This window comes from Apteryx mantelli, chromosome 1 (genome assembly GCF_036417845.1).
Source record: "Apteryx mantelli isolate bAptMan1 chromosome 1, bAptMan1.hap1, whole genome shotgun sequence".
Taxonomy (NCBI): Eukaryota; Metazoa; Chordata; class Aves; order Apterygiformes; family Apterygidae; genus Apteryx; species Apteryx mantelli.
This window is the reverse complement of record NC_089978.1, coordinates 136,899,022-136,918,356: the sequence shown is the minus strand read 5'-3', so window position 1 is coordinate 136,918,356 and position 19,335 is coordinate 136,899,022. Positions and strand designations below refer to the sequence as shown.

The window sequence follows — 19,335 nt, the reverse complement described above, 5'->3', positions numbered from 1 at the left end:
TCCTGTCAAATCTAGTTCTGAAAGTTGGTGCTGTGGGAACCATGATACTCTGTCTAAAGTAGTTAGCATATGGGGGAAAAAAGACTAACCAGTTCAAATTTTAAAATTACTCTAAAATTGAGCAGCCTCCTTTAGAGTGTTTGAGGATCACCTCCCAACTCCTAACTTTGTGATGATTAGCAGGGAGTAAAAGGAATCTGATTCATTTTGCTTTGCACTGAAGCCGACTAACTCATTTGGCAGTTTCTGCCATCCCAGTGAAATCTCAGAGTGGCTGACTGGACACATCTCTGTACATGGACTATTTGGTTTACTTCCTAGCACCGTAAACTCATTGCTTTATTTTTATATACAGTTTGGAACACAGGAATTAAGTTATATGAGTAATGTTGGAATGTTACATATTACTAAGCTGGAAAAAATATAATAAATATGGAGCAATAGAAAGCCTCCTTTTGCTGTAACTTTCGTATCCTGCTGCTGCTATTCCTTCTATGTGAGTACACCAAAGTGATTTCATTCCCAGTTTATTAAAGCCAGCTGTGATTCATGTAAAGGTAATGTTGTCCTCAGCTGCACAGTTGATTAAAACTCAGTATCCTCCTCTGTACATGACATCAGAATTGGTGCCTCCCAGGGAACTGCACTCAACAATGAAAAGAGATCAAAACAAAGCAAGCTTCAGCTACAGTTTCAAGGAGGGCAAAAGGGCACTGTGGAGGCAGAGAGTTGAAAAAGTAAGCTCTGCCATGTCCCCTGTTCCCTGAGCTAGACCAGAGCAGACATCCCACACTGCAACAATTTCAGCATACTTTCAGTGTAAGCTTGGAGTCAAGTCCACTGATATCTACAAGCCAAACAGTGTTTTTAAGCTTGTGCAACTTCAGGGGATTTACTTTAGAGTGTAAGTAAGAGCAGAGTCAGGCTCAGTGCATTTGCACTGGTCAGAAACAAAAAGCAGGCCTTCAGCATTTCATTCAAGCTACTCAGTAAAATCTTTCAGTGCAGCCTATCCCAAATATGTACCACTCTCCACAGAAATGAGACTGGGCATGCCTGCCAGGAGCCTTGAAGCAAATATTCTCTCCCATTTACCAAAGCACTGCATCATCTTCTAGACGGAACCATGTTCTTGCCAGTATTTACAGTCTTACTGAGATGCATCAAAGCCCCCCAGCAGAGATACTGAACCACATAGCCTGCAGCAGTGAGATTTACTGTCTCCTCAGCGTATCAGTGGGGGACGGGGCAGTGCGTGCGCACACACACACACACACACACACACACACAGAGGCACGAATGCAGCCAGAGGGAGGTAGGTCCAGCCCCCCAGCAGCAGGGCCATCCTTCTGCTGCTGGATTTTTCCAGCTGGAGCATCATGCCGGCACTGCTGTAATTTATGGAAATTGGTTTCTGACGTGGGGCTTTTTCTGTTACGACAGGGACCTACTGACTGGAGGAGGCAGAGCTGCAGTCAGGGCAGGAGAAGAGAGGGAGGGGAAGAGGTGGGGAGCAGAGGAAAGCTGGGATACTGGAGACAACAGAGGGAGAAAAAGACAAAGACACTTCAGAGATGGGTGAGTTATAACTAAGAGAGCAGGAAGAAAGGCAGAGAAGGGGAGAGAAGGAGTGCTGTGGGAAAGGGAAAGGAGCTCAGAGACTGAGTTAGCCTCAGGAGGACAAGCATCAGGACACAAGTGCAAGGAACACCCCATCATCTCAAGAAGGATCTGTCCTGTCCGAGTCATCACCATGAGCACAAGGAAGAGCTGCCCTCAGCCACTGGGGCAAGGAGACAGAGAGGAAAAGGAGAGTGAGGGTATTCCAGACCTGGAGCCACAGGAGTGTGAGCTGGAGCTGAGGAACAAAGCTATTCTGCAACAGAAAAGGCGCCTTAAACAGGCCACACAATTTGTGCACAAGGACTCTGCTGACCTGCTGCCCCTGGATGGTTTGATGAGGCTTGGTACCTCCAAGGATCTGGTGAGTCCAAAGGGACCCCATTTGGGAGTGGGTTCACATCCTAATGTCCCCTCCTCCCAGTCATCATTGGGAACTGCCCTCAGGTTTAGCAGAGTCACAGGTCCAGCAAAGACAAAACTGCTCTTCAGCATCATTTAGGGGCAGGTCTGGGTGAAAGGAAAGAACAACCCCCCCATTTTTTGCATGTCTTCCTATGCATCCCCATAGGGGCCAAGCACAGAGGCAGGCAGACATGGAGTGGGAGGATCCAATTTTCCACTCACCCGGTACATAAATACATTCATCTGACATGTATGTTTCCATGTGGGACTCCCCTGAAAGTCCACACATATTCCTGCAAAATCCAGCTCAAAAGCAGACCCAGTCCTCCCTGCACTCAATGTGAAGGAGCAGGAAGGGAAGCACAGTTCCTGCAACTTTGAGGGGCTTATGTTTGACCTTGTCACCTTTTTGGCTATTCTCCTTTCCCCTAGTCTTTGGGTTTTCTTTTATCTGTTTCCAGAAGGGCAGAACTGCTAGCTGTGTAGTGCTAGTAACAGTAGTGATCAGCATCTATTGGTGACACCTTTAGGGAAGAGGCATGGGAGCAAGGTGTCTGGCTGTCTCCCTGTGAAAATATAGAGCAGGCAGCATCAGGAAGGGGATTTGTTCCAGAAATCTGGGGAGAATCTGTAGTCAGGACAGACTTCACAAAGGAAGCATGGCAAGACAGGGAACCATTTCCCATGGGATTTCTTGCTGATTTAATTGCACACATCTCCCCCTTCCTCACACGTTCTGCCAGTTTTTCCTCTCTAACTTCTCCTCTCCACTGTGGAGTATAACTGCTCAAGGATGTGGGGGTTTAAACCCTTTTCTCAAAAGAGGGCATGACTCTTCTGCCCAATCTGCACTGTGTTGCTACACTAATAAGAGTTCCTTATTTTTAAATGTGGGCCAAATAAAGGCACAGATGTATCTTAAGCTGCAGCAGCACCCTGGGCCTGTCAGCTGGGGCTAGGGGGTGGATCAGAGGCAGCCTCTGTGGCAGAAAGTTCAACCATTTATTCCAGCTGTGTCAATGGGTGTCATGAAAGACATTGCCCCTCCCTATAGGCAGCACTTCCCTTTGTAATGGGAGGGATCATCACGACGACAACAACAACAACAACAACAACAACAACAACAACAACGTTGCTTGTGTGCCTGTATCTGCCTCAGGCCATTTCTCTTCTGCTTTATTTGCTCCCTTGCAGGCCTCACCACTGCTTGCAGTGAGGCACTGCTTTGCGCTGCGGCACAAATGTGAAGGACAGGCAGGTTCCTGGGCATTGGGGCCTGAATGTAAACTACCCTCTTTGCTTCTTCCTGAAACCTTTGGGACTTAGCAGTTCTGCTCTGAACAGCCTAGGGCCAGTGCCACAGGCTCTGTGACTGCACACCCTCCTGCTCCCAGCACGCTTTCCCCAGAGCTGTCCCAGCTATAGAGGAAATTCCTTGGTCAGGCAGGGACAAGGGTGGATCCTCAAAGTAACACTGAGACTTCACCCCATGCTCTCCCAGTCCTTGTCAACAGCACACACAACTTTCAGCAGAGACTAGTCGTCAGTGTCCCTCTGGGGCAGAGCACAGTCACTGTCTGAAGTCTAACAGGGAAGCTGCAAAAATGGCCCATTAGCAAGGAGCAGGCCTCTTCAGAAATCTCTGCCCCACAGGAAAGCAGGTCAGACCAAATCTGAGTCTGAAAGAGTCCATCCAGGCTGGCAGACAGACCAGCACTGACCCTTCATGTCATGCAGCGAGAACTTCAGCTTCAGGAGTGGATATCCAGGTATACCCCAAGGCTTGTAGTTGTACAGTTTTCAGCAGGTAGGGCAACTTTTTGGTCTTTGTGTGCTTTCTGAGCCCAGTCACACAGCTAGAGAGAAATAATACTACCTGCTTTGCTTTGATATTGACTCTTATCACACCATGCCCCCCAAATAAAATTGTGGCGCCAGCCAAAGGCCTTTGTGCATTTTGAGGCCTCTTTGTACAGCGACTCCTGTATATTACAGATTATAATCTTGGCTTTAAGATGCTGACAGTCAGTCTTCTTGAGTAGTCGAAGAGAGGCCTTGTCAGAATCTTTTATTATGAACAGTTCTCCTGATTAATTTAATGTTTTTTTAGGCGTGAGAGTTCCTCATATGTAGACAGTATTTGGTCACTCAAAATCACAGTGTATATGTCATGCATGTTCCATAACAGAATGACTGAAAGCTTTTTATCATGGAGCTAGGGAGCAGTGAATGAAGTATAACATCTTTTTTGCCATGGAAATTTTGCATTGGTGTCAGAAGGCACAAAATAAAGTGTGGCACCTGAGCAAGTTCACACACAGGGGTGAATGTGGTAGCTCTGGTACCTCCATTTCTGGTTTACTTTGGAGCAAGACAAGAACCAGGCTTCAGATTTCCAAGAAGAGTGTGCTGCATTCAGCAGTCCCTGAGACTTGATGGGCCAGTGTAATATTACTGTGACATTTTGGGGGCTGCAGATCAGAACCCAACTGTGTCTGTTGAGCTCATGATGCTTGTAGGCTTTATAAAAGAGCTTAATATTTTTGTCCCCAATTTGCAGGGAGAATGTGGAACTAAGGAAAGTTGTCCAAGGTCACCCCACAGGCCTGTTCCAGGACCAGAAATAGAACTGAGCTCTCCTGTTGGTCCTGTTCTGCTGTGGCCCAGGCCATGTCCTGTAAGAATGATAAAAGGCAGTGCAGACTCTCTTGGACTATACTGATAACAAAAGCCAGAGGGTCCTTCACAGGCAACAGAACAAAATGTGCTCTCAGGCAGTCCTCCAGCTCCATGCAAAACCCTATCTCTATTTCCTAATTTCATACTGCTACCCCTGAGATGACAGGAAAGCAGAACAGCAGTAGGAAGTACTGGTGAGGTTGTTCTTGGGGAGAGTGCAAAACACCCCAGAGTCTGATAGCACTTGCAGGGGAGGAGACTTTATTAATTCCCCAAAACATGTCTGCACTGGCAAGTCAGGTAGCAGAGACTCACACCTTGGCAGCCCGTATGTCCTAAGATTAGAGCAAGGCCCCTGACTATTCTGAGTGGCATTTCACAAATGATATGTTTTCTTACACAGTCAAAGTCAGGCTGTTACTTTTTGCCACCATTTTCTGCGTATTCAGGTTGTTCATTCAGTTTATGCAATGCATTCAGTAGTCTCATGGATTTTATGGGCCCATCACATCCCCAACAATGGAGAATTAGACATTTCAGGGAATAGCTCACATTTCCTGCTTTCTTACAACCACGAGTGTGAGATTTTTTTTTTAAAAGGGGGAAGAAAAAAGTAGCTGCATGAACTAAAATATTCTGAAAGTAACAAGAAGATCCAAAGATCTGGCTTATTCCATACCCAAAATCAAGATCCCTAGCTCATACCACTTCAGTAAGTCAGAGCAATGCCTTGACATTTCACAGTGAGAAAATGGAGAGTCTAAATATGATATGTTGTGCTGGGAACCTGCTCTTTCCAGGAGTCCTGAGAGGGTCTCCCTTGTCACTGCCTGCTGCAACTCTCTTCAGGTCCCCTCCCATCATCCTCTTCTTCTCATTGTTTCCTACTGGTCCAAGACAGACAATGTTCTCCACCTCTCCATCTCATTTGGTGGGACAGAAGACAGGGAGGGCCCCAGAAGCCTGTTCTTGGAATGGATGCCCTCACAGTCCCAGATCTCAGCTCTTCCCCATCAGTGTTTGGCCTTTTCCCAGCCTGAGTGACAAGAAAGGGACAGAGGTGGCAGCTGCAAAGGGCTTGATCATTGCATGGGAAAGGTTGCAAGGAGAGGAAAAGGTCATTTGTATGCCAGACTGTGAGAGGAGATGGCAGAAGAAGGATAGGAATTTGGAGACCTGCTGTCAGCTCCCGGCCTTTTTCCGATGGCCCAGATTTTAGCTGGCAGCCAAACTAGCACTGTGCTCAGAGTATTTAGGGAGCGGAGTCAAACAGCCAACTGTCCTGTGGACTTGTGCAGTGGGCTGGGAAAGGACTAGGCAACAGGAACAGAGGGATATTTTTGCTTCACTTTTTCAACTCCTGCAGTGTCTCTCATGCAGAATGTGCATGATCTGACTCTCACCCCTTGAATGATGGGGAAACAGAGGCACAAGGGACTTAGCACCATGCCCAGAGCCATGCTAAGTATGACCAAAGAGCCTGTAACAGCTCTGCTGCTCCAACCATTGGGCAAAACTGATAAGTCAGTGTGCTTGAAGTTGTAATTTATACACTTCCCTGACCTCAGCATTCCAATCAACCGTAAAGCTAGACAAAAGCATACACATGCTGTAGGATTACGACAGCCCAGCTCATTGCTAGGTCTGTTCTAACCCAGATGTTTGGCCTGCACACTGATAAACTATTACACCAATCCCCTGCATCATATAGTAGATGATTTTTTTTGGAGGAAGATAAGAACAACTGTTTATGCTGTCATGCATTAGCCCCTTCAGAGTCATTGTCCTTCACCATATATGCAACTGTTACTGAAAATGTTATTGTCAGCTCCTGCAGAAAGGTCATGGGGCCCAGCACGTGGAGAATGGGCCAAGTTACCTCCAACAGGCCTAATTCATTTATGCTGCCCATTGTTGAATCAGTAGCTGTGCAGGAACTGGAGGAACAGAATCAACGTTGGGCAAGAACCCGAGCATCAAGCTGATGATGAAGGGAGCTTTCTTTCCAAAGCAACATTTTTCTGTGATGTATGTATGCACTATGGGGGCAAGCAGGTTTTCACCACTTTCTTCCCTTTTGGTGCATCTTCCCTTCTTCTGCTTAGAAGAAAGGGAGATGAAACTGCTACTGTTATATGGGACAGGAATAAAGCAGAATCTTTAGCCATTGATCTGATGGTGTTCCCTTCTAGCAGTGTACAACATGGGGCTTCACAGATGATCCTCCTACTAGGAAGGCATCAAAATAACATCACTCCTGATCGAGGGGAGCAGAGACAGGCTCCAAAGACCATTAGAAGCTGGGTTTAGTTTCCTATGCAGGGGAAACTTTCTGCTTCCCTCCAAATAATTGCTTGTACACCTAAAGTTTCTGGAGTCCTGCCTTGTTACCCATATGTACATCACCCACCCACCCCTGCCTCCTTTGAAGTTGTAAGTGTGCTTGGTTGGGTGTCAGCACATATACACCAGGTACTGTATTGCAGTACCTGGACAGGTATGAGACTGCTGAGTGTATGTTTGGCTGAAGGAACAGATGTGTGTGGGAAAAGCATGCATCAGACATGTCTTCCTCTCCAGCAACTGCATCCCAGAGACCTGCCTGTCACAGACAGCCCAGCACTTTAACATCATCTCAGAGGCTGCAGAAAACGTTTGGGATTTAAAAAAAGGTTCTTGGGATAACCTGTCCTACATCAGGTTGATCAGCTGGGCCAAAGCATTTGCAGGCTGATTCCCTGGGCTAGCAAATCTCCTAGTCCTTAGGTCCATACTTAGCTGGGATTTCTCTTTCTTTCTGGTGGAGACAGCAGCCACATAGCGTGGTCCAGCGGCGCCTCTTGGAAGGCAATCTGAACAAGCTGCGGGGCGAGACAAGGGTTCAATCTGCATGGGTTCAATCTCCGCTGGCAAAAGACCAGGATGAAAAGATGGAAAAGGGAAAGGACAGGAGAAAAGAGACTCCACTCCTGCTAATACAGTGCCAGGTAAGGCAACAACATAGTGCTGCTGATTTCACAGTGATGGCAAATATTCAATGAGTTCCAGTTGCTCCAATCCCAAAGGACATTCCAAGTTATTACTTGCAATGCCAGCTGGGCCACTCTTCTGCAACTGGAGAGAGTAGATTTTCCACATGGCCTCTCCTAGAGTTTGGATTCAGTTCTTCCAACAGACAGAGGAAAGCCCTTCTACCACATTCATGCTAGTTGTCCATGTATTTGAAGATAAATTACCTTCATTACATCTCCTTCCTTTGGAAATAAGCATTCCCATGAGAAGAGGTGTTCCATGCACTTGAAAACAGATACAGAAGCATGCAAGAGCAAGCAGCGTCTCCTTATCACTTCAAGGCAGGTGCTGCCCTAGATGATTTACACAAACTGATCCTGCCCGGTCTGATTTTTCAGGTATCACAGGACCTCCTAAGAAAGTGGCTAACTGTGCTCTGAATTAGCACTGTTTCGTTTCCTCCATGGAGGCAGTATTTTTTCCTCTTATAGATCTTTTCCTCTTATATTATGGTATATGGCAGAACACACTCCTCTCTGGCCCTTACATATAACAAAGCAAATCCAAAGGCTAGGCCCCATAAAATGGCTTTCAGTGCTGCACGGTTAGAGCTGTTCAGTAATATGCAGATATGAGACTCACCAAGAGGTGGACTTGGTATACAAAATCCATTTTACAGCTGTGTTTGTTTCAGTAACCTGTCCTACAAAACCTCTCATGTTACAGTGCAAAGCCTACACTTGCAACAAAAATACATTTGCCTTTGAAAATTCAGCTGGCACAATTAATTATCATATGAACACAGGCTGCTGGCAAGTTTCTGACATGTTAAGATCAAGTCTTTCAGGACCATGCAAATCCATTGACTGGTTTGTTTTCCAACCTTACTGCTGGAGACAGGCATTGCTTATCCTGGGTTTTAGCCCCTGCTGTAGTTAGGCCAACATAACTGCACTTGGGAAAACAGACTGGTAGGATTGCTCTCAGTGCAATTTCTCTAGGTACCTGGAGTCTTCTTTGAGCAAATGAAGGTATTTCTTTTTCTTTAATCAACTCTCTGTATTGCTCATGAAGAGGAAACTCAATGGTATGGGGGTGTTTTTGCTAGGAATGTACATTATACAAGGATAGCGAAGCATAGGTATAATATCCCAGAGGCAGTAACTAACTCAGCATCAGAATCCACTACTCATTCCCATTTGTGTTTCTAACAGGCTGTACCCTTGCTCTCACACACATTACATTTTCCTTCATAGAGGAGGGTTTGCTGGACATCACAGACAAGGTAATAGGTCTAATGTGCACTTAACTCTCCCTGAACTCAGTACCTTTTTTCACAGGTGTTTCTCTCCTTCTCTGTCCAACTTAAGAGCAACCCAGTTTGCCACACTTGAATCTTCTAACATGTAAAGAAGAGAAGCTCTCCTCCCCTTCTCTTCAGTCTTGCTGGTTTTCATGGTCATAGTCCATGTGTGAACTTCAGAAAGCCTTGTCTATAAGTGATGGTTCTACAGAGGGAAATAGAACCCATAGGTTGTAGGTTCATTTTAACCAGACGGATGAGTGGGGACCTTCTGGAGAATTGCTTACTGCTGACTACGGTGTAGTTGTTATTAGAAACAGGACGTGGCCCCAGTGAAGTCTCTTCTCTGTGAAAGAACCTTGTGAGAAAATATCATCTGCCAGCATAAAGCTTCTATTTGCACTCATGCAAGCATACTGAAAATTTCAAAGTGGTGATAAATGCATCAGCTAGTCTTGGCTACAAAATAAAGCTGAATATATGTAGACATCAGTGATTAGCACACAGGGAGACCCAGGCTACCAGCGTTTTCACTTGAATGGTTTTATAGTTGCCCTGTGACTAAGGCCTTGTTTGGTACCAGAGATAATGGACAGCCCCAGTCTGTAATATTTGTACTGCAGAGTCACTCACCCTTCTATTTACTTATGTGGGTTGCTCACACAGTATTTTAGCAAAGTACCCCTTCTTTGTGGCAGTTTTCACAAAGCACATTGGAAAGCCTGCCATGTGACTGACATCTGCACAGTAAAAACAAGCTGTTATTTTTGTAATGTGGCTTGCCTTGTGTTGAATTAGAAATAGATGCTGAACAATTCCAGTGATATCTAAGGCTGCTTTTCCTCTGTGCCAAAGCCACCTGGGATACAGATTGGTTGATTAAAGCAGCTTCTTGACTTTGGAACTGGTATTATTTCAGAAAACAAAGTTTTTTATAAATGATGATCCTTACTGATTCCCATCCTGTCCTTCACTTTCTTGAAAATCTGAATAATACACATTTAAATAAAGATTAACAGTAACTGATGATAGCAGACAAAGTTCTGGGGCAGAGATTAGACTAGGTAACATGATGAATAGTCCTCTAAGTCCAAGAAGGCTTGAGGTTCATCAGTTCATCATGTACTCTTCACCTGGGTTATCTTTGTGGTATGGTGGACCAAGAATTCTTCCCTCGCTCCTGGTGAGTCTTCTGGGCAAATGGTTAGCAGTGTAATAGGAAGGCAGATAGCTTTTGTTCTGTGAGGCTTCTGGAGCTGATTAACTGCTCTGGGCTGTTTACCACCATTAGAGAGTTTGAAATGTCCTATAGAGAAAAATCACTGTCCTGTTAGATCCTAGCAAATTTCTAAGTTGCAACTTTTCCAACTTGCTCTGGAACAAAACTCAAGAGTCTGTTCAGTGATATAGTTTCGGTTTATTATCACAACAATGCGAACAGCTTATTCCTCTTAGGTCTGTCTGCTCCCATAGTGATTCCCTAGGAATTTCTATCCATATTCCAGCTCTCCTGTTTTTGAAGACCTGATACAATGCCTTTTCTGTATGGAAAGCATAGACATTACAGAGCTCTAAAAGTGGAGAGAAGGGACATTTATCCTTTGGGTCCAGTCCATTTCCAGGCTGTTCTCTACCTAGAAGCCTGAAGTTTATATCACCAGTTTTTGCTATAAACAACTGCCACCATGAAGCAAAGTGTGTTCTCTCTGATGGGCCTTGGGGAAAGGAAAGGAGTAGACAGCAGAAGCCTCTGTTGGCAGGCACTGCTGCAAGACCTGGTTGTTTAAAGTCCACATGCCAGATAGCCTGGAACTCTGCTGCAGTGGTTTCTTCTGAGCAAACAGAAGTATTGGTAAAGTCAGAAGGTTCAAAATTCAGCACTTTGCATCTCTTCCCCTTTTGTAAGGCTCTAGCATCTTCTCCCACATACTTACAGCTGTTTTTTGCCAAGGGGCAGAGGGTAAGCATGAATAGAGGGTGAGAGAATGGATGTGTTTTGGAAATAGGCAACAGCTCAGCTGGGTCTCCATGTGACATGCATTACCATGGAAGAACAGTTCAAGCTGCTCAGGAATGTAAGCTGGGATTGCTCATTTGTGAAAAAGCCAGGAGGGCTATTTCTGTGTGAATGTGTAAAGAACTTCAGGGAGAGCTTCTGGGAGCTGGTTTCTCTGGGTTTTGATTCTGTTCCATGAATCTTCCAGCTGGGATCAAGCTGGTGGAGTTCTGTGTGCTCCCAATATGTGACTTCATAGTGCTCTGGCAATTTCCATATCATGTGCTAAAGAGCAGCCTTGCAGATGCCAATAGTGGCTGAGAATGTAGATGCCAGTGTGGCTGAGACCATGAGACTGGCATAATGTAATGGGGAAGGCACAGCCCTAGCAGCCAGAAGTTTGTGAGTTCTGCCTTGGCTTTGACCATGCTAAATTGTTTAATGCACCCACCTTGCTTGGGTGTTGTAGGGAGTCATAAATGTTTACAGATACATGGGATTATTAGCTAACTTAGGCTAGTAAATCAAACTGAAAAAGAAAAGCATTGCAAAAATACTGTGAGAGATGACAATTGTTTTTGAGTGCTATAAGTAGGAGAGTAGTATGCTTTCATCCCAGTCTTTACTCTCCATTGAGATACTGTGGCAATCTATTCTTACTGCCTTGAAATGTTCGTGACATTTGTTCCAAAGTGGAAGCTTGACCTGAACATAATTCTTTAGGAGTAAGACAAACTTTTTTAAATTTAAAAAAACCCCAAACTATAATAAATAAATAAGGAACTGTTGAAAATATGCATCTGTGTAGATTCAGCTGAACACTTCTCTCCTTGTTCCTGGATGTGGCCACACATGGTAAATGCTGATCCACTAACATTCTTTGAATATACATCATATATATGTGATGCATATATGAGTCTTACATGATTTGTGGTGAACTCTGTAGAATAAAATAGGCTGAGCTATCTAGCTCCAGTGGTCTTGCAATTACAAGAGTGACAAATTTCTCAACTAGACAGCTCTTCTAAGAATGTTCAGAACGGTGAAATTCTCGACACTGATGTACTTCAGCTGTGCCTGGGAGTTTAGATCAGAGAAAAAGCTGCCAGGCAAAATAGACTTGAAGCTTCCAGCACACACTGTCTGAGGTTGCCTTGGGTACAATTAGCATTCAAGCTACTAATGGTGCCATCTCTGCAGCAGTCCAGTATTTCTCACAGGAGCTGCTTTCTTCTCTCTCTTTATGTAGTCACAAATAGCACATTTTTGAAAACGAAATCTTGGAAATACTGGTTTTTGCTCTCCTTGATTAATCCATGTAAAAATCATAAACAGATTTAGTTAAGAAATCAGGAAATTGAGACATTTTCCTTTACCCCACTGATGCTGTGCTGTGAATATCTGATGGCCATACTGATCTGCTTACACTGTTTCAAGTACTTAAGCTCTTGACAGGGAGTGAGCATAAGGGTAGGGGAGCTGTGGGAGCATGCTGCTGTTTGTGATTAGCCCATGGCACTGGCTTCCACAGTGGAAGAAAAAAAAGGAATCACAGGCAAATATTAATGACAGCAGGAGGAAAATGAACCTCCCAAGAGAGAAACTCCATGGTTCAGTTCTTTTAGTGTTTGTGTAAGACAGAGTCTTGAAGAAGTAGGCCATCAAAAATGGGTATAGTTAGGCACTATGGGTGGTGCAAGACATATTGTTTAGCTGGGAGTTACTCCATGTTTTCCAGCGTCCTTTCTAAGTTCCTGTTCCTCCTTGTTTTCTGCACAGATTTCTTACTGATGTCCTTGCCAACCTTAGTTTTCTAGGCCTCTGCCAAATATGAGAGCTGCTGTTACTTCAGCACCTCTGGCCTGTCACTAAGGTCCTCTGCGCAGAAGGGACAGAAAACAGGTGGTAACCACATTTTTGCTCCCTTTCAAGTGAAAAGGGGTGAAGAGATGAAGTGGGAAAGGCATTGTTCCAGTAAGATCATGTGGTGGGGACTTTGGTGCGGTGTGCAGGGTTCAGTCTTTCTCTCCCTTCTCTGGATGACACCAGTTGTGACTATTTTAACTGTAGTATTCATGTCAATCTTCCTTAAAGAGCTGCCTAGGAATTTACTGTAAGCCCCACACAAAAGTAGACACCACTTGATTAGGTAGCCACTCAGATTCAGGAATCACTTGGATGTGCCAGTTACCTGGGGAACTGCCTTAAATTCAAGCTCTTCTCAAGGATGCTTGTCCAGGATGCTCCTACTTCTCACACAGACTCCTCCTTCTGAAAGCTGGAGGCCCAAAGTATTCAGAGCAGACATCTAGCCCTGGAACATTTTGCCCTGCGACACTAGAAGAAATGGAGAGAGAAAACCTGCAAAGGCTGAAACATATGCTTATATTTCTTTAGAACCTTTCTTATCAATTATTGCTCTGCTAATAAAATCCACATGTGGTTCCTGAAAAAAATCATCAGTTATGCATCTCTTGACCGGAATACTGCTAAGTTAAACTTGCTAATAATAGACTAGGCTAATAATAGTCTAGGCAATCAAATAAAAATTAAAGAAGACAAGAAGTTCAAAAGGAAGCCTTTGGCAGAAGTTTGCAGAGCATCAGGGAACCTCATTGACTTGGATGAGTCTCCTGCCTTCTGACTACTGCCTAAACACCAAGCCTTTGGCTGTGTTGCTACACAAGATGTAAGGGCTTGTCACAATATTGGAAGAGTGGGTATGTCTATTCTGAGACCATAATAATCTGTTGTTATGTTTTTTCTAGTGCCATGGTCAGGTATTGAAAGCAACTATTAACACGGGATATCAACCGAATCTCATCTCCAAGAGCTGTTTAAAACAGCTGGGGTAAGTCTTGCACAGTAGAAAAGGACAGATAGCTAAAAAAAACCCTATGGCAAAGACCCAGGCACTGAAATTCCACTCTTGATTCCCAAATCACATCCTTACATTGATTCCCAGTCCCAGTGATAATGGCTATAAGTTTTGCATGTGCACATGGCTGTTTAGAACAAGATGCAGAGGGTGGGCTACAGGGCAGGCATCAGGAGCACTGGAAAAGTTCTATGTAGACCCCAGACTCAGAAGCAGAGCTGTGTCATTCTGGCTGTGTGTACTGCATGGCAAAGAGGACCAGCTGATGCTCACCAGGTGATGTGAGGAACTCAGCTATGGTTTGCCTTGTGGAATCTGCCTCCAGACATCACTGCTGTATGAATGAGGTTCCTCCTCTTCTGGGCCTGTTCCCAATGGGATCAAGAAGTGCTGGCAATCAGTGAGAAGTCCTGTTCTTCATCCTCTTACTCCAGCTGAGGCAGTAACACCTTTTGTGTCTCACAGGCTAGAAGAGGTGTCTGTCATGGACTGTGGAGAACTCTCTCTTCCCATCCCCAGCGTTGTTGGCCGAGTAGAACACGTGGAGGTGCAATTTGGCCAGGAGACTGTGCTGTGTTCAGCACTGGTTGTAGGTGAGAGCACCAGCCCCTCCTTTCCCCCAGCCTTCCTGTGTCCCTCTCTCCCTGCCAAGGGCATTTAAATGGATCTGTGAGAAAAGGGTAAGGTGGTGGGAAGCTGGTGATGTGGTCACCTGCATTGCTGACAGAACTCATCAAGGGCTGTGAACACCCTCAGTGTAACCAAAGGCAAAGTGCATAGGAAGAGTACAGAGAAGAGAGACTGATGCTGAAGGGGGATAGAAATGAGGTGCTTTTTGTTTGTAATCCAGGATGTGGAAAATTCTCTTTTCTTTTTAAAATAGACCTCTCTTAAAATTATCCAGACTGCTTGATTAGTCCTCTGGATGTGCTGTGCTCTCCTGTGCCCTTGGCTCGGTCATCAGAATAGTGCTCTTGGCTGGCTGGATGCCACTAGAGAAACTGACAGAGGGCACAGCTTATTCACTGGAGTGTTTCTCTGTGTACCCATCTGCCTCTGCTGCAGGGAGCGCCCTAGAAGAACCTAGTAACCCTGGACTGCTGAATCCCCTGAGATGTCCTGAGGTGGGACACTTTGGAGGAAGGAGCTGTAGAAGACAAGGCCCAGTAACTAGGCACAGGAGCACACCCAGAGAACAGCAGAAAGACCGCATGTTCTGCATTTACATTAAGCTCTATGCATGTTGAAAACAACTTACTAGCCCTTTTTTCTGTCCTTTCTTCCCTTTAGCCACCCCAGTCATCCCCTGTTGCCTTTATCTGCCTCATCTTTGATGACTACTGTTCAGTCTTTTACCTCCAGGGCCTCCCTTGCCCCCTACCTCTTTCATGTCCATTCTTCCTGCTTTCCTGATCATCCAGAGAAAAGTTTCTCCTTGTCTACACCTCAGCTCACTCTCCTTCCCTGATTCCCACTCTACTTGCTCTTGTCCTTCATGGAAAGATTGCTTTAGTGCTGGCACAGGTGAATTTAGCCTTGTAGCACCTATCCACTGTGCTGGGATATGGAAATGGCTGCCTGGAAGAAGCAGAATTGCCATATCTGTGCTCAGTGTGTCTCAGAATTGACACACAGTGCTCTTGCTTATGTGGAGTAAAATACATACAACGGTTACAAGGCAAGCAGGCATGCAGAAACTGTGGGAGATGTTAAGGATGTTACAGGTGTCTGCAAAATCCTGCAGAATCCAAGACCTGGGGATTCCTCCTTCCTGGCCACTGAATATCCAGCTGGGTGCAATCTAAGACCCAGGAGGTCTCTCCATCCCAGTCCAATGAATGTGGCTGCTGCTGTTTGAATTTGCAGGTCTGGCCAGCAGCAAGGTTCAGTGTATATTCCTGAGAGGCACGTACATGAATGACACTAACAAGGCCAGCCACACAGACTACCACAGACAGAGCAGAGCCTTTACCAGCACTCTCATAAACATGAACTGCACTCACATACACATCAGTACAGATAGCCCAGTCCTGTTTCTCCTCTCTGGCTGATCAGGATTGAAGTTCACTAGCAAAAACACACACTCACTCTCTAGATTCACAAGCACACTCTCATTCACAGATCCCTCGAAACTCAGCATGACCTCTAGGTCTGTCTAATATTCATGTCTGGACACCGGGCCCTTTACCCAGCTGCTGGCTCAGACCTTGAATCTTTCCAGATGTCCTCCTACTTGCCAGCTAGTCCAGCTTGAAGTTTGCTAGCAAATTATGCATATGCACACACACAGCGTTAAATTCACTGGGGAAATGTAAACACACCCAGGTCTTTCCAGTTGCTGGCATTTAGACCTCTCACATACACCCTGGTCTCTCCAGTTGCTGACTCATAATCTTACAGGCCCTGTGATCCATGGCCCCTTCTCCAGTTGCTGGTACCCCGACCTCTCCTACATGCTGGTCTCTCCAGCTGCTGGCACCCAGACCTACTGCCCCTGTGACCCACAGTCCCTTCTCCAGTTGCTGACACTTAGACCTATGAGTTATATGACCTGCAGTCCCTCCAGTTATTGGCACAGAAACCTCTCTTGCATGCCAGTCCCTCCAGTTGCTGGCACATAGACCTTGCATACTCACACAAAGGATAGAGAGTGAGATTACTCAGAAAAAACAGTTAAGAAAAGGATTTAATAAGAAGACAGGATAGACTGCAGTGATCAGGCACAGGACTCAGTCCAGACAAGTGAACTGGTCAGCAGCCTGCTTACATGTGATGGCTCCTTTATCCCCCCTTTCTGCATTTTCCCATGTTTGTTCCTCCCTGATCCACCTTGATACATCCCTTTCCCTACTTTGGCCCTTCCCCTAAACAATTATTATAAGTTTTACATAATCCCACAAGCCCCTTCTGATATCCCATAATAAGTTTTGCACAGTCCCACAAGCCCCCTCAAATATCTTATAATACTCATTGTGATCCTGTTTTCCCCTTCTTATCAGTTACAAATTCAGGTTGACCCTCTTCAGGGTTGTGCCTGAGTAGTTCCTTTAATGGCTCATCGATCTGTGGCAGGGGAGTTCTGGTCTTTGCTACTGTCACTGTTATCACCACTTGTTAATGTTTGTGTGTCCATGTGTTTAATTCATCACTTGCCTTGTTATCTATTTACTTTATACTGAATAGTCCTTAACCAGATAACTTAATGAATCAGATGCTCTCACATTCCACATACTCTTATAGGAGGGAGACACTTTCTTTAGAGGGGCAGTCAAGGTATGTATAGTCTTGAGCCTGACCAGTCTCTTCTCTTTTCTCAGATGATGAAATGTTGGAGTTTTGCATTGGTCTCCAGACCCTGTTGTCTCTCAAGGTAAGGAGTAAGCTTCTTGCTTATTGCCGGGCTCCTCTCAATGAGTCCTCCAAGTTTTGGCTGCTGGAAGCATCAGAAATGCTCATGCCCAAGCCTTCTGGAGTGCCACTTGCACTGCTTGCTGCACAGCTCCCTGGCTGACTGCAGTATGCTCCAAGTCACTGATGCCTCTCCAGTCCCTCTTAAAAGGGACTAATAAAGGAATCACCCCATAGGACACTACAGCATCTACCATTCTTGTTATTTCTCACAATGGTTGCAAATGAGAAGATGAAATTGAGGAGGAAGAGACTGTAAAATGGAGGGCACAATGTGCCACTTGAGTTATATCTGTGTTGCCTTTTGTAGGTAGACATGAACAAGCTCTGTCCTTGCTTTGAGCCAAATGAAGCTGTATGGCCACATGCAATGTTGAACAATGACTGGATACGGGTGGAAAGAGTCCTCTCCTTTTGTCAGCTCAAGTCAGGTTTTGTGCTGTGATCAGCCTGTCTCCTGGGCAGAAAAGAACATGGCCTCAGCAAGCTTGCTTCTGCCTGCCAAATATGTAGTCACATGCTGGGACTCATAAAGCAGGAAAAGCATTGGGCCAAAAGGCTGAGTGATGTGAGGACATGACCCCAGAGGGAGGAAAACTGGAGGAAGGGAGGAGGATGGCCCCATGGAGGGTTTGGAGAGAAATCCAATGGAGGGAATAGGAGCCAGGAGGTAGAGCCATGGCAGGGAGGGGGAGCTAGGAGGCCTCTCCAAATCCAAAGTGGGGATGTCTGATGATTCTCCAGCTTCTCCCCAGTCACAGACATCATAAGACTGAGGTATTTGCTATCTGAAATGTCCAGCGAGTAACTGGCTCTCCCCTTCTTAGTGCTGCATCGACTTGGAGGAAGGAGTCCTGAGATTTAAAGCACTGAGTCAAGAGCTGCCTTTCCTACATGCCTCTGAAGAGCTTGGTCAGTGACTGGCTGCATACCCCATCTCTGGGGGGTGAGGAAACTTGCTGCCATATGAGAGAGATGAGGGTGAGGTTCACATGCCCCTAACCTTGCTGAGTTCTGGGCTGAGGCATTCACTGGGGAGCGAGAAAAAGGCAAATGGGAGCTGGAAGCTGTTGTTGCTGGGAATGCCTCTTCTTCGGAGAGTTCTCCCCTCTTTCACTGAACCCTCCTGCTTGTCCCCATGTGCTGAGTGGGCACTTTATTCTTGTTTTTCTATCTGTCCCTGGTCCCTCCAATTTCTGTTTCTGCACTAAATTCACCCTACCCTTTTAATAACATCTTTTTACAATGCACTCTATTCATGAGACAAGTGAGAGTCACTTTGAACAATCTTGCCATTCTGTGGACAGGGAGACGGTGCTTTCTCCAAAAGCTTTCAGAGATCGCTATGAATGCTTGCTTCCCTTTTTTCTCTGCCTGGATGAGTGGACTCCATTCCCCTTGCTTTGTGGGAAGAGGTCTGCAGCCAGCCCCCTCACCTGCATGCTGTGAAGCTGGATTTTGTTTCTTCTTGCTGGCTCAAAGCAGAACAGGATTTTCTTGGAAAAACCTTGCAACAAGAACAATGTCAGAGTTCTTAATTCTAAGAAACCTTTGTAGAAATGCTGAACTTAGATGTCCAGAGTACAGTGAATGCTCACAGGTGCTTCAGCTTTGCCAGTGCAGCCTTGCTACTAGGCTATATTAGTGTGAATGGCAATGCTTAGCATGTCTTGCTATACATAGTAACCAGACTTGCACACCCTATTCTTCTGACCAGGCCTCTCCCCTCTGCACTCCAGCTGCTAGAGCTACATTCCTATCACCTCTGCTGCATCATCAAACTGAGTTCCTGCCACTCAGTTTAAATGCTGTGATGAATTACAGCACCTAGAGTCTTCTGCTCTGTCAGTTCCTTTCTTTCAACTTGAAATCTAGTGATTGGACACAGATACATCATCAACCTCAAGCCCTGGCATCTCACAGCCTTTGGTACTCCTTTGGTACTTTGGTACTCCTGCATAAAACCAGAGAACTAGACTTTCTTGTAGTATCAGCTCAGGTCAGAGAACTGTGGACTCATCTGGGTTGAACAAG

The 19,335-nt window shown here is 45.5% G+C and overlaps 1 protein-coding gene across 2 annotated transcripts; it reads left to right on the top strand.

The window, feature by feature from the left end:
* Positions 1 to 1,577: 1,577 nt before the first annotated feature.
* NRIP2 (nuclear receptor interacting protein 2) lies at positions 1,578 to 19,335 on the top strand. Of its 2 annotated transcripts, XM_013956236.2 has the most exons (6): positions 1,578 to 1,984; positions 7,515 to 7,691; positions 13,784 to 13,866; positions 14,359 to 14,486; positions 17,211 to 17,263; positions 18,129 to 19,335. In XM_013956236.2, exons 1-6 carry the CDS (start codon positions 1,754 to 1,756, stop codon positions 18,219 to 18,221), a joined length of 765 nt encoding a protein of 254 aa, XP_013811690.1. In that variant the 5' UTR covers positions 1,578 to 1,753; the 3' UTR covers positions 18,222 to 19,335. The 2 variants fall into 2 exon arrangements, with proteins under 2 accessions (XP_013811690.1, XP_013811691.1); XM_013956237.2 differs by lacking the exon at positions 7,515 to 7,691 and having other exon boundaries at positions 17,211 to 18,189.